This window comes from Oryctolagus cuniculus, chromosome 9 (genome assembly GCF_964237555.1).
Source record: "Oryctolagus cuniculus chromosome 9, mOryCun1.1, whole genome shotgun sequence".
Taxonomy (NCBI): Eukaryota; Metazoa; Chordata; class Mammalia; order Lagomorpha; family Leporidae; genus Oryctolagus; species Oryctolagus cuniculus.
In genome coordinates, this window is record NC_091440.1 from 35,412,553 (window position 1) to 35,427,782 (window position 15,230).

The 15,230-nt window shown below is 36.9% G+C and overlaps 1 protein-coding gene across 23 annotated transcripts in view; it reads left to right on the top strand.

Annotated features, from left to right (window-relative positions):
• The window catches only part of MYCBP2 (MYC binding protein 2), a 304,484-nt gene extending 290,570 nt beyond the window's left edge, over positions 1-13,914 (top strand). For all 23 annotated transcript variants that reach the window (XM_051850575.2, XM_051850577.2, XM_051850583.2 and 20 more), the window contains 4 exons: positions 611-820; positions 9,338-9,445; positions 10,029-10,194; positions 13,078-13,914. In XM_051850575.2, coding sequence (XP_051706535.2) covers positions 611-820; positions 9,338-9,445; positions 10,029-10,194; positions 13,078-13,193 — 600 coding nt within the window. In that variant the 3' untranslated portion in view covers positions 13,194-13,914. The remainder of the gene's footprint in view (positions 1-610; positions 821-9,337; positions 9,446-10,028; positions 10,195-13,077) is intronic.
• Positions 13,915-15,230: the final 1,316 nt, after the last annotated feature.

Here is a 15,230-nt window from a genome sequence, read left to right on the forward strand (position 1 = left end):
AAGTTTAACATGGGGGAAGGCAGTCATTTCTTTTTAGACTGAGGAATCATCAAAAAGATTATAGTATCTTGTTCTCCCTTTTCATATGGATGCCACAAAGAAAAGTCACAGTTAGGAATCTGGAAAGTTACATGAAGGTGGCATAGAAAATACTACCTGCTTATTCCTGTCACCTGACATTCTACTCTGTCTTCAAGGAACCAAAGCACACATGCGCGCACACACACACACACACACGCATACACACATACCACCACCACCACAACACACAAAGCGGGAGGGTACCATATTTGTGGCATCCAGGTAACCTTTATTCCCAGCACAGCTAAGCAGTGGGAGATACATTTCAGATTCAGGAAATATGAAGCCAATGAAATAGGATTTTCCTGCTCTGGGACCGGTTTGCCTCATTTATTGCCCATCTTTCCTGCTTCTGGGAAAATATGTGTTTATAAGGACTTTGCAGGAATATTTTTAAGCAGCAGTTTATTTAGAATATATCACTGACAGGATGTCTTCTGACACAGTGCTTAGTCCTTAATGCATGCTAATGTTTGTTGAATTAACTAGTTAATGATTCTGTTAAAGAATTTAACTTTTTAAATTTCAGAACAAAATTAATCATATAGTTTTAAAAGACCTGCTTGATCCAATCAAAGAACTCTATGAGGATGTCAGAAGAAAAGCCTTAATGAGGTTGGAATATGAAGGTCTGCATAAGAGTGAAGCCATCACAACACCTGGTGTGAGGTTCTATAATGATCCAGCTGGCTATGCCATGAATAGATATGCATATTATGTATGCTACAAATGCAGAAAGGTATGCTCTAAGTTATACTATGTTTTATGAACTAGAGATTATGTTTAAGAGGTCAAATTTTGTAATGATTTCTCATTTTTCTAACATTTTAAGTTTGAAGTTAAAGTTGAAATAGTTTGGTACAGTGTTTTGTTTTTTTAAGATTTATTTATTTGGAAGGCAGAGTTTAAAAAGAGAGAGAGGAGGAGAGACAGAGAGAGAGAAAGAGAGATCCTCCATCTACTGGTTCACTCCCCAGATGGCCAGAACAGCCAGAGCTGGGCAGGACTGAAGCCAGGATCTAGGAACTTCATGTCTCTCATGTGGGTGGTAGAGACTCAAAGACTTGGGCCATCTTCCACTGCCTTCCCAGGTACATTAGCAGGGAACTAATGGGAGGTAGAGCAGCCAGGATTCAAGCTAGTGCCCATGTGGGATACTGCTGCCACAGACTGTAGCTTCACCCACTATGCCACAACACTAGCCCCTATACGGTGTTTCAAGTTGAACTTACTTACTTAATTTTTGTTTTTTTTTTATGTAAATAGACTTTCTCCAAAATGTGTAATGTTCCTCTACACAAGCTGCTTCCTAGCACTAACAACCTCCTGTTGCCCAATCCAATTTATTATTTTAATGTGTTTTACTTGATTTTTAATTTAACATATGTACATTGTCTTTATTTCCACATCAAAACATACAAGTACATATCTTTTTATCTAAGAAGAGATTGTTTATCATAATTAATGTACTATAATACATCTAAACCATCCAATATTTGTGAACATTTAGGCTGTTTCTGATTGTACATATGTCTATCTGTATTTGTGAGAATTTACAGATTCATTGGATAAATTCTATTAGTCTTATGGGGATGAAAATTACATAACTAAAAACTCAAATATTCATATTAAATATGGATTTGTTGCTTTGGAAGATTATCAGATACTTATAATTTATCCTGAGTGTTGTGTTTTCTCATAGAACTTTTCTTATTTTTGTCTTTGACAGTTCAGATTTACTTAACACTCAGTTTGAGCTCTGCATGTTGGGCACAAAACATTTTCTCACCTGTCCTTGATGATTATTTAAGGTCTCTGTGGGTCATGTAAGATTTGAATCAGAAAGTGAGAGTCTTCCACAGCACTGCATGGACCTCTTTGTTCCACAAACAGCAGATGACAGGGTTGCACATGGGTGTGACCACCATGTAGATAAGTGACAGCACCTTGTTGAGGTCCATGGTCTTGCTGTGGCTGGGGCAGCAGTAGATGAAGATACAATTGATTATTGAGTAAACTTCTCTTATTTGACTCTGTTAACCGTTCTTTCCTTAAAATTCTTCTTGCCTTTCAGAATAGTACCCTTCTGATGTCTTCCTTCCCTTCTAGTCATTTGACTTTAACTCCTTCATTGGGTTCTTTTTATTCACCTACCACTAAAGTATGTGTTTTTCTAGAGCTTTTGCCTAGTACTAACCTAACCTTTGGTGATATCTATTAATCCATGCCTTTCTTTGCCCACCACCAGTCCTGTTATGACCTTCTAAGACATTTGACATATGGATATATATATCCAGTTTTCCATCAGACATTTGAATCCCCCCAGATACTTCAAAGTTTTCACGTCTTGTATTGTATTCATCAACCTTGAGTCTCCTGATGTCTAATCCTTACTTCCAAGGCCTGTCAGTTCTCTCACTAGCTCTCTGCTGAGTCCTTTTTTTCTGTTTCATCTTCAGCAACTGTGATCGTTTTCTTTGGTAATTAATAGTAGCTTTCTTACTGAGCCCGTCTATGGCACCACTAAGGCCTCCATTGCACTTAACAGTGCTACTAGCAGATTAGTATTTCTAGGTCTTGCCCAGTTCTTCAGTTTATAATCCTGTAGCCCCATCTACCTCTACAGCCTCACCTCCCAGTTTGCTGCTATTTACACTCCATGCTTCAAAATAGTGAACAACTTGCATATCCCCAAACTCAACCATGTTTGCACACTCTCACATCTCCAAGCCATTGCCCAGGCCATTTTTCTTCATGGAATGCTCTTTGCTTCTTCACTGTGAACATTTTACTCACTCACCACCATCCCCATATACATAATGCTTATATGCACAGCTAAACCTGTCATATCCTGCTTCAGAATTCAGCTCATATCTCACATCCTCTGTAAAGTACTTACCACCACTGCCACCACCATATGATTTTCTATTGCATACATCCACCACAGCACTCATTATTCTGTGTTATGATTACTGATTAATTTGTCTCTTTGCCCAACTTGATAAATTCCCTGAAACCAAAGACCGTGTTTTTGCATACAAAGACCAATGTTTTTCATTTTTCTTTCTGCAGTACATTTTTGTCTACTACTTCTCACTTACTATGTTCTAAGTTAATTAGATAAAGAATAAATGTGTGAAGGAGTGACTAGATGAAACGTGTGTAGTTCCCCACTGTAATAAACAGAAAATACATCAGTGAATGGATGACTAAATAACATATGATAGCCAAAAACCACTAACGTATAGTTATAAAATTTGCATTGTTAAAATAATACAGTATCATACCCATGTTTAATGTATGCAACATCATAAGTGAATATTGTGCTACCACAGGATTGTCAATCACATGCTTAGGAAACCAGGCAGAGGACAGAGGAAAGTGAAACATCTGGAATAACCTGTAGGCCCCCAAGACCAACTGAATCCGTTTAGGGCCAAATTTAGCTGGTAGATGACCATTTATAACCTTTACATCAATGGAGCCTTTCTTTTGACCTGATTTTCTAGTGTAGATAATAGCTTTATATTGACTCAGCTTGTTTATTCCCAATTTGGATGTAGCTTTTTGACTGTGTGACATTGTGTGCATGCAAATTGTCCCAACTCCTTGGCCTCATTTATTTTGTGCCCAGAGAAAATACAAGTGGCAAATCATCCATCATGATAATTTCATTTATTTGAGTATCTGTATTGGATAGTCTTGAGTTCTTGGATATAGTGTAATCTTATAAATATGAGTAGTATTCCCAACAGAATTACCAGATTTGCCTCTCTTTTTAAAAATGTTGATGTAATTAGAAGGTTCTTAAAATTGATTTTTTTTCCTTTCCCTTTAGCTTTGGTATTGTTCTCCAGTAATAACTTATTTTAGGCTTTTTTTATTTTACAGTACTATAACTTGGGGGTTTCTAAGCATATTTTTCTAAATTACAATATTAAAAGCAGTAAAAGAGAATATGTTAACATTTCAAACTGTGGAAATTACCCAAATTTTGCCCAGAAAAGGCTATTTTTACTTAGTGGTTAATGTATTTATTATCCTGTTCTTTATATTCATTTAAAGCATTGTACCTTCTTCTGTCATTTATTTGAGAGTGAAATGCTTGAGCTCCCTACCATAAGCATGAATCCATCCCAGAAATGCATTACCATTATTTCCTACCCACATTTGCCCTAAGTCAGCATTATAGACATGTACTTGGCTTTGCAAGAGATAACAGACATTTGTATTTTTTGAAAGCTTTTATTTAATAAACATAAATTTCATAGGTACAGCTTTAGGAATATAGCAGTTTTTCCCACCATACCCGCCCTTCCCCCCAACTCCCATCCCACCTGCTACTCCCTCTCCATCCCATTCTTCATTAAGATTCATTTTTAATTATCTTTATATACAGAAGACCAACTCTATACTAAATAAAGATTTCAACAGTTTACACCCAAACACTAAGTATAAAGTACTGTTTGAAGACAAGTTTTACTATTAATTCTCATAGTATAACTAATTAAGGACAGAGGTCCTACATGGGCAGCAAGTGCACAATGATTTCTGTTGTTGATTTAATTTGACACTCTTATTTATGATGTCAGTAAGCACCCGAGGCACTTGTCATGAGCTGCCAAGACTATGGAAGCCTTTTGAGTCCACAAACTCCATCAGTATTTAGACAGAGCCATAAGCAAAGTGGAAGTTCTCTCCGCCTTTCAGAGAGAGGTACCTCCTTTGATGGCCCCTTCTTTCCACTGGGATCTCACTCACAGAGATCCTTCATGATGGTCATTTTTTGCCAGTGTCTTGGCTTTCCATGCCTGAAATGCTCTCATGGATTTTTAGCCAGATCTGAATGCCTTAAAGGCTGATTCTGAGGCCAGAGTACTGTTTAGGGTGTTTGTCATTCTCTGAGTCTGCTGTATGGCCTGCTTCCCATACTGGATCATTCCCTCCTTTTTAATTCTATCGTTGTTAGCAGGCACTTGGTCTTATTTATGTGATCCCTTTGACCATATTCCTATATATATGAACTGCTATACACTTAAAAAAATCACTTTACATAGAAAATGGCAGTAGTATTATCCATCCTAATGGGATTTGGAGCCCCATGGCAAGTTTTTAGTTTTGCCATTAGGGATAAGTCTGTGAGATCGTGTGCCGAACTGTACATCTCCTCCCTTTCTTATTCCTCCTCTTATTTTTTACTGAGATCAATTTTCAATTGGATTTAAATACCTATAAATAATTATGTGTTAAAGGGTTCAACCAATGGTATTAAATAGAAAAAGAAAATAGTAAATAAAAATAAAAATAAAAAAAAATCTGTTCCTTGAAAGGACAAGGGCTGATCAAGTCATTGCTTCTCATAGTGTCAATTTCACTTCTGCAGGTTTTCTTTTAGGTGTTCAGTTGGTTGTCACAGATCAGGGAGAACATATTTGTCCCTTTGGGACTGGGTTATTTCATTAAGTATGATGTTTTCCATATTCATCCATTTGTTGGAAATCACCAGATTTCACTTTTTTTTTTTTACTGCCATGTAGTATTCCATGGAGTATATATGCCATAATTTCTTTATCCAATCCTCTGTTGACAGGTGTTTAGGTTGATTCCATGTCTTAGCTATTGTGAATTGAGCTGCAGTTAACATGGAGGTGCAGATAGCTCTGTTTTTGCCAATTTCATTTCCCTTGGGTAAATTCCGAGGAGTGGGATGGCTGGGTAGTAGTAGCTTTACCAGATTGCATTCCCATCAACAGTGGATTATGGTACCTTTCCCCCACATCCTCACCAGCATTTGTTGTTTGTTGATTTCTGTATGTGAGCCATTCTAACTGGGGTGAGATGAAACCTCATTGTGGTTTTGATTTGCTTTTCCCTGACAGCTACTGATCCTGAACATTTTTTCATGTGTCTGTTGGCCATTTGGATTTCCTTTTTTGAAAAATGTCTGTTTAAGTCCTTGGCCCATCTCTTTTTTTTTTTAACTTTTATTTAATGAATATAAATTTCCAAAGTACAGCTTATGGATTACAATGGCTCCCCCCCCCCATAACTTCCCTCCCACCCACAACACTCCCCTTTCCCTCTCCCTCCCCCCTTCCATTCACATCAAGATTCATTTTCAGTTCTTTTTATATACAGAAGATCAGTTTAGCATATATTGAGTAAAGATTTCAACAGTTTGCACCCACACAGAAACACAAAGTGAAAAATACTGTTTGAGTACTAGTTATAGCATTAAATCACAATGTACAGCACATTAAGGACAGAGATCCTACATGAGGAATAAGTGCACAGTGATTCCTGTTGTTGACTTAACACTTGGCCCATCTCTTAAGTGGGTTGTTTGTTTTGTTGTTATGGAGTTTTTTATCTCTTTGTAGATTATGGTTATTAATCCTCTATCAGTTGCATAGTTTGCAAATAATTTCTCCCATTCTGTCAGTTGCCTCTTCACTTTTCTGTTTATTCTCAATTTGATGTAATCCCAGTTATTAATTTTGGGTTTGGCTGCCTGTGCCTCTTGGGTCTTTTCCAAGAAGTCTTTGCCTGTGCCAATATCTTGCAGGGTTTCTCTGATGTTCTCTAATAATGGTGTCGTGGATTAGATCTTTAATCTATATTGAGTAGATTTTTGTGTGAGGTGTGAGGTACGGATCTTGCTTCATATTTCTGCATGTGGAAATCCAGTTTTCCCAGCACCATTTGTTGAAGAGACTGTCCTTGCTCCAGGGATTGGTTTTAGCTCCTTGATCAAATATAAGTTGCTTGTAGATGTTTGGATTGATTTCTGGTGTTTCTATTCTGTTCCATTGGTCTATCCATCTGTTTTTGTACCACTACCAGGCTGTTTCAATTATATCTGCCCTGTAGTATGTCTTGAAATCTGGTATTGTGATGCCTCTGGCTTTGTTTATGTTGTATAAAATTGCTTAAGCTATTTAAGGACTCCTATGCTCCATATAGATTTCAGCATTTTTTTCTAGATCTGAGAAGAATGTCTTTGGTATTTTGACTGGTATAGCATTGAATTTGTAAATTGCGTTAGGAAGAATGGACATTTTGATGATACTGATCCTTCTAATCCATGAACATGGAAGATTTTTCTATTGTTTTGTGTCTTTTTCTATTGCTTTCTTTAATGTTTTATAATTCTCATCATAGGCATCTTTTGCATCCTTAGTTTAGTCCAAGGTATTTGAATTTTTGGTAGCTATTGTTAATGGGATTGATCTTAGAATTTCTTTCTCAGCCATGGCTTTGTCTGTGTAAACAAAGGCTGTTGATTTTTGTATATTGATTTTATATCATGCTACTTTACCAAACTTGTCTATGAATTCCAGTAGTCTCTTAGTGGAGTTCTTTGGATCCCCTAAATAAAGAATCATGTTGTCTGCAAATAGGGATAATTTGAATTCTTCCTTCCCAGTTTATATCCCTACGATTACTTTTTCTTGCCTAATGGCTCTGGCTAAAACTCCCAGTACTATATTGAATAGCAGTGGTGAGAGTGGGCATCCCTGTCTGGTACTGGATCTCAGTGGGAATGCTTCCAACTTTTCCCCATTCAATATGATGCTGGCTGTAAGTTTGTCATAAATTGCCTTGATTGTGTTGAGAAGTGTTCCTTCTAAGCCCAATTTGCTTAGATCTTTTATCATGAAAGGGTATTTTATTTTATCAAACACTTTATCTGCATCTATTAAGATAATCGTATGGTTTTTGTTCAGAAGTTTGTTAATGTGTTGTATCACATTGATTTATTTGCAAATGTTGAACCATCCCTGCATACCAAGGAAAAATCCCACTTGGTCTGGGTGGGTGATCTTTCTGATGTGTTAATTGAATCATTTCGCTAAAATTTTGTTGAGGATTTTTGGGTCTATATTCATCAGGGAAATTGGTCTGTAATTCTCTTTCTCTGTTGCATCATTTTCAGGTTTAGGAATTAAGGTGATGCTGGGTTCATAGAAAGAATTTGGACGGATTCCTTCTCTTTCAATTGTTTTGAATAACTTTAGAAAAATTGGATTTAGTTCTTTAATCATCTGGTAGAATCATCCGGTCCTGGGCTCTTCTTTGTTGGGAGCGCCTTTATTACTGATTTAATTTCCATCTTGGTTATGGGTCTGATTAGGTTTTCTGTGTCTTCATGGCTCAATTTAGGTATGTTATATGTGTTCAGGAATCTGTCCATTTCTTCTAGGTCCAAGTTTGTTGGCATACAGCTCTTTGTAGAAACTTCTGATGATTCTTTTATTTCTGTGGTATCTGTCATTACATTTCCTTTTTCATCCCTAATTTTATTGATTTGAGTCTTCTCTCTCCTTTTTTTTTTTTTTTTTTTTGTTAGTTGGGCCAATGGCATGTCAATTTTGTCTGTTTTTTTAAAAAACCAGCTCTTTGTTTTGCTGATCTTTTGTATTTTTTTATTCAATTTTGTTGATTTCTTCTCTAATTTTAATTATTTCTTTTCTCCTTTCACTTTTGGGTTTGGTTTGCTGTCCTTTTTCTAGATCCTTGAGGTGCAATGATGGCTCATTTGTTTGGTGCTTTTCTAATTTCTTGATGTAGGCATCTATTGCTATAAACTTTCCTCTTAACACTGCTTTTGCTGTATCCCATAAGTTTTTGATATGTTGTATTGTCATTGCATTTGTTATCAGAAATTTTTTGATTTCACTTTTGATTGCTTCTATAACCCACTATTCATTCAGGACCATGTAGAGCATATGAAGCAGTTGTGTTTTTTTAAGACCTCTTGGTCTTACTTTCACTACTTCCAATTCATTGCTATGAATCGAACAGGAATTGTCTCCCCAAATTCATGCAGACTTTTAAACTCCAAAATCTCATATTAGCATTTAATGGATTAATTAAGGTAGAGGTTTGATCTTGCTGCAGTGGCTGGGACGTGGGCCCAGTGGGAGGTCCTTAAGTCATAAGGATCTTGGACAATAGTTCTCAAAAGAAAGTTGATTATTTAGACCAAGTTTGGCCCAACTCTCCCTCTGCTTCCTGGCTCCCTATATACATATCTACTATTGCTAGCCTCTACCTGATGCCAGACTAATGGGACCAACCAGTCTTGATCTGTGACCCCTCAACTGTAAGCCAAAATAAACCTTTTCTTTCCCAAGAATCTCTTCTCAGGCGTTTTAGTTAAAATAGCAAAAAGCTGACTAATACACACTTACAGTGTGTCACTCATGTCAGAGTTGTCCTTTCTCTGCTGTCATCTAAATGTTTTCCTCTTTAGGCCTATTTTGGTGGTGAAGCTCGCTGTGATGCTGAAGCTGGACAAGGGGATGACTATGACCCCAGAGAGCTCATTTGTGGTGCCTGCTCTGATGTGTCAAGGGCTCAGGTGAGCAGAACATTTTATTAAAAAGGATAGTATAGAAACATTAAAATTATATTTTTTAATAAATATAAAGCCAGTATTGTGGAAAGTTAAACCAGGTTTTTTCCCATAGTGTTTTCTGATATTTGTAACACATTGTACTATTTTTTAAAATTATTTTATAGATACATTTCCATGGATGGTATTTTCATTTCATAGTTTTGTTTTCTGTGAAATGGTCACCATATTTGAACAAGGAATTAGCGTATGTGTCACATTTTCTCAAGCTTTTTAGGTTTTCTCTTCTTCAAGCAAATCTTCACAGTATATCTGTACAATTGGGAGAGAGATGAAATAGTATTAAATTTTCAACTTGAAAGACCAGGAAATATTCACAAGGAAATTGAGTAGTTGATGGAGATGGGTTCAGAACATGGGGCTTTTTCCAGACAACTTGGGCTTTTGCAGGCTATGTATGCTCCCAAATAGGAACTAATGAGCTATGTATATGACTATCCCAAGTAAAATTGAAATAGTCTCACTGTAATATTGAATCTGTCTCTCTCTCTCTCTCTCTCTTTTTTTTTTTTTTTTTTTTTTTCTATAGATGTGTCCCAAACATGGCACAGACTTTTTGGAATATAAATGTCGCTACTGCTGCTCAGTTGCTGTCTTTTTCTGTTTTGGAACAACACATTTTTGTAATGCTTGTCATGATGATTTTCAAAGAATGACTAGCATTCCTAAGGAAGAACTACCACACTGTCCTGCAGGTATGCTTTTAATATTTTAAAATCAGAATTGTGATCTCTAAGGGTACTTCAAAAAGTTCATGAGAACATGGAATTTAAAAATAGGGGTTTATTTTGGTGCAGAAACATTTCTGGGGCAAAAAAAATTGGCTTTAAATACATGGAAAAATGTGCATTATAAAAAACCTGTGCTTGGATTTCAAAACATTTATTGTGCCCAAATATTTGTAAATTCAGTTTTAATTCCATTATTCCATGAACTTTTTCCAGTATGCTGACATGTGGCATCTGCTTTTATTTAAAGTTAGAAGGAGAATTCTTTGCTTCATGTGGTGGAAACCCAATTCAAACTAAACTAACTCAAAGAGGCAAAGGGAATTTTTTGACCCCTTCATAAGCTTAAGGCTTTCTCCATGAAGGAGAAAGTCCGGGTGCCCTAGGGTGAGAACAGTAAAATGGTTGCTGTTAGGAATCACTTAATATGCTTCATATCCTCTTATATGGAACTTGTTATTCCTCTATACCAGGCCTCCGTGTGGTGGTGTTCAGTAATAGGAACGATAGCTAATATTTGGTGCAGACTTAAACCATTCCAGGCTAAGAACTTCATAAATACTGTGTGTTTATAGTTTCCCCCTTTTATATCAGAAATGTTTTAAGTCCCAAAGAGGCAAATTAAATGGGACTTCATCCCCCAGTGAACTGGATAAGCTTGTTCCATCTGGTATTTTTCTACCAAAACACTATTAGATTTTACATTTGTTTTGTTGAAAGCCAGCTGTAGAAATCTAAAGCACTGGGGCCGGCACTGTGGCAGGCAAAGCCAGCACCTGATAACAGCATCCCATATGGGTGCTGGTTGTAGTCACTGCTGCTCTGCTGCCAATCCTGCTCCCTGCCATGGCCTGGGAAAGCAGTATAACATGGCCCAGCCTTGCCCATGTGGGAGACCTGTAAGACATTCCTGGCTCCTGGCTTCTGATTGGCCCAGCCTTGGCTGTTGCAGCCATTTGGGAAGTGAAGCACTAGATGGAAGATTCTCTCTCTCTGCTTCTGCCTCTCCTCCTCTCTAATTCTGCCTTTCAAATGAATAAATAAATTTTAATAAAAGAAAAAGAACCTTAAAGCATTGTTCCTATTCCTCCCTCTACTATTAAGCAGAGCCTATGCATTCTAGCATAAACCTAACCTATAGTCCCAAAACACAGTAAAAGCTCCTTGTTTATAAGGAAGCTAAAAATCCTTTTTAGATGAAAGGAAACTCATGGCTTGAAGCACAGTCACATAAGTTCCTCTTTTTTGTTGTTTTTGGTTTTGTTTTAAGATTTTTATTTATTTATTTGAGAAAGAGAGTTACAGGCAGAGAGAGGGAGAGACAGAGAGAGGTCTTCCACCCACTGGTTCACATCCCAAATGGCCACAACAACCAGAGCTGAGCCGATTCAAAGTCAGGAGCTAGAAGCTTCTTTTGGGTCTTCCACGTGGGTGCAGGGGCCCAAGCACCTGGACCATGTTATACTGCTATCCCAGGCCATAACAGGGAGCTGGATTGGAAGTAGAACAGCAGGAACTCAAATTGGTGCATGTATGGGATGCTGGCACTGCAGGCAGAGGCTTAGCCTACCATGCCATAGCACTGGCCTCTTTTTTGTTTGTTTGTTTGTTTTTAAAAACTGATTTATTTATTTGAAAGGCAGAGTAACAAGATGGGAGAGACACAGAGATTTTCTAACAGTTGGTTCACTGCACAGATGGCCTCATTGGGTGGCATGGGCCCAAACACCTGGGCCATCTTCTGCTGCTTTCCCAGGTAGATTAGCAGGGGGCTGGACAGGAAGTAGAGTAGCTGGGTCTTGAACCGGTGCCTGTATGAGATGCTGGCATTAGCAGGCAGCAGGTTTTACCTACTATACCATAATGCTGGCCCCTATTTTCCTACTAATCTCCTTTCAGATATTTAAAAATTATTATTTTTTTTTTAATTTCAGTATTTTCTTACTTTATTTGAGAGTCAGAGAGCTACCTTCTGTCAATTCACTCCCCCAAATGCCTGCAACAACCAAGGTTAGAGCAGGCCAAAGGCAGAAACTCGCTGACCTTAGCAGCCATTTGGGGGGTGAACCAATGGAAGGAAGACCTTTCTGACTCTCTCTCACTGTCTAACTCTGCCTGTCAAAAAAAAAAAAAAAAAAAAAAGGCAGAAACCAGGAACTCAATCCAGGTCTCATATAGGTATCAGGGACCCAATTATTTAAGGTGTCAGCTGCTGCCTCCCAGGGAGCACATTAGCAGGAAGCTGGATTTGGAGGCAAAGCCTGAACTTGAACCCAAGCACTCTAATATGGGATTTAGACATCTTAACTGCTAAGTCAAATGCATTCTCCCAGATACTTTTTTAAAATAATGCTAATAATCAGTCTTCCCATTTTACCAGTGTTTCCTTTTTCTTCAAAAAAGATAGGATAGCATGCCTAATTTATACTTAAATTTGTTTTCATTTACAGAAAAAGTCTCATCTGGAATAATTTTCTGCTAAACTAAATTGAAGGATAGTTATGAACATTTTGATTCATTTCTCTTGGCTTTAAAATGACTCATCTTTTATGTCAGCCACTTATTTATAGAAAATTCATTTATTAATAGAAAAAGATCTGTAGCTCTCAGTGGTTCTCTCTAGGCAGGATGTTATAGGTAAGGGACACAGTTACTGCCTCTGCTATTTGTATCTATTGTGTTGAATTTCTGATGGTTAACATTTTTACTAGTGAGTTAAAGAACCATTAAAAATTTTGAACTCTTTATTTGTATAGCTATAGTCATATTATTGCTTTGAATAAGTTATGAGATTCACATGTCCATGTATATTTATCATTGATTCCTTTGCTTCCTTCAACATTTATATAGGTCCCAAAGGCAAGCAGTTAGAAGGAACTGAATGTCCACTCCATGTTGTTCATCCACCCACTGGGGAGGAGTTTGCTCTGGGCTGTGGAGTGTGCAGAAATGCCCACACTTTTTAGAACACTCAGATCCTTTGTCTACAGAGAGAACAGTTGCCTTCATCCCCCAAGAGGATGCGATGAAGTTTAAACTCTGCTCAGGATAAGGATGGGACCATTTTTACATCCATGAAAATGAACCATTCACAGTGCAAGAAGGATGCCAAATACCATGTACATAATTCTTGCTATGGAAAGTTTCCCTATTATTTTGGTTTATCTTCTTTTGAAACAAGACATCAAACTTGTGAGGTGTTTGCATGTGGCCATTACTGTCATTGGCCTGTGAAGCATTGGACATTTATAGATAATTGATATAATAAAAGAATCGCCACGCCCATGGACTAAGAATGATGCTGGCTTTTAAGCAAAAAAGAAAAATAATCATTGTTTATTGTATACTGCCTTTTTGTAATCCTGTACAATTGCATCACGGGTAGGGAGAAAAAAAAAAAGAGGAATATTCTGGTTTATTTCCTAGACTGTTATTTAAAAAAAATTGTGTTAGGACAGCATATAAATGTAATAAGTATCACACTGTATATAAAGATATCAATGTTTGTCCTGTATAAGAATTACTAAATTACAATGCAGTTTCATTTAAACTTCTAGGTTAAGTTTGAGCCTGAAATTTTAATGAAGTGCAATACTGAGTGTGCCTCATTATCTTGCAGCTATAAACATATTGGAATGTACATGTCAATAAAACCACTGTACATTTTTATACAGTGATAAAGTCTGACACTTGTCTAAGGTATTGTTTTGAGAAACAATATTTAAACACCTTTAAGATCTAAAAATATATCCAGTTTGCCTTGTAAAATTACTTATTTACCAACACAGCACAATCATAATTTTCTTAAGGAAAATAAGAGTAATAAAAAAGTACAGTGTTGAATCTTAGTTAAACTCTAATAGAAGATCATGAATATACATTCACATATGCATAAGCCAGACCTATACCAAAGACAGAAGAAAACATTTTAGAAATTACTCACTGTCTATCTTCTTAACCAATGGCTCTTTGAAATTTTACAAAATAATAAAATCACTAGTCTGTTATCTTTTATAGGCTACAGTTAGGTAGATTTTTCTGCTTTTTTATTTGAGTCATGAAATTGCCAAAGTATTGTTTTATAGCTCATCAGAAGTCATGATATCTATATCAGACAAAAGTTTTGCTCCATTTTATTTTAAATTCCCACTGTTGGAAGTAATTGAAGTTAATTTGTCAATTTTGAAATTATTCTCAAGTTAATAATGTTTGTGTTGAACATTTATGTGAAGATTAAAACAATCTTTGAAAAGTAAGGAACATTTTAAGGAGCAAAGATACAGAGAAAGGCATAAGGAAAAAGTGTACTTTTAAAAACATAGAAAAATCTAGAATGGGATCAAAGAACAGTAAATAGTCTAACTGACAATACTGGCTCAGGGTTGACCTAAAATGTGTTCCCAGAAAACACAAAATTGGTACAGAGACTAAAACTGTTGCTGAGTGTACTCCCCAGAAGACTGAGAGGAGAACAGAGCAAGGCCATGTTAACACATTTGAATGAAACCCACAGGCCACAGCAGTGAAACTGGCTTTCAGAATGCCATCCAAATACGAGACTTTGTGGACACTTGACCATAAACAATATCATCTTGTATCCATTAGCTTTGCTGACCAATTGATCAGCTCCAGTTTGCAATTGTGATGGAAAAGAAGGGAAGCAGGAACTGACTGAGATGGCTTGGGTAGACTGAGCCAGCTCAAGTTAATATTCTAGTTAGTGAAATGGATAAAGCAGCAAAGCTCTAGCATGTGCATTCACAATGACTTTCCCTTACCCTCTTGTATGACAAAGCCATTTTTAATCACAATATCTAGCATCTTAAACAAAAAAAGAAACATTTTAGGAGTGAATTGTGACAATACAGAGGGGCATAGCTGTGACAGGTGTTTGGCCCAAGCATGCTGTACACAAGACCATCCTGCAAATGCTCTGACCTAGCACTCAGGAAGTGGAAAGCAGTCACAGTAGTGGATGTTAGTGGATCTTCCTGGAAAGAAAC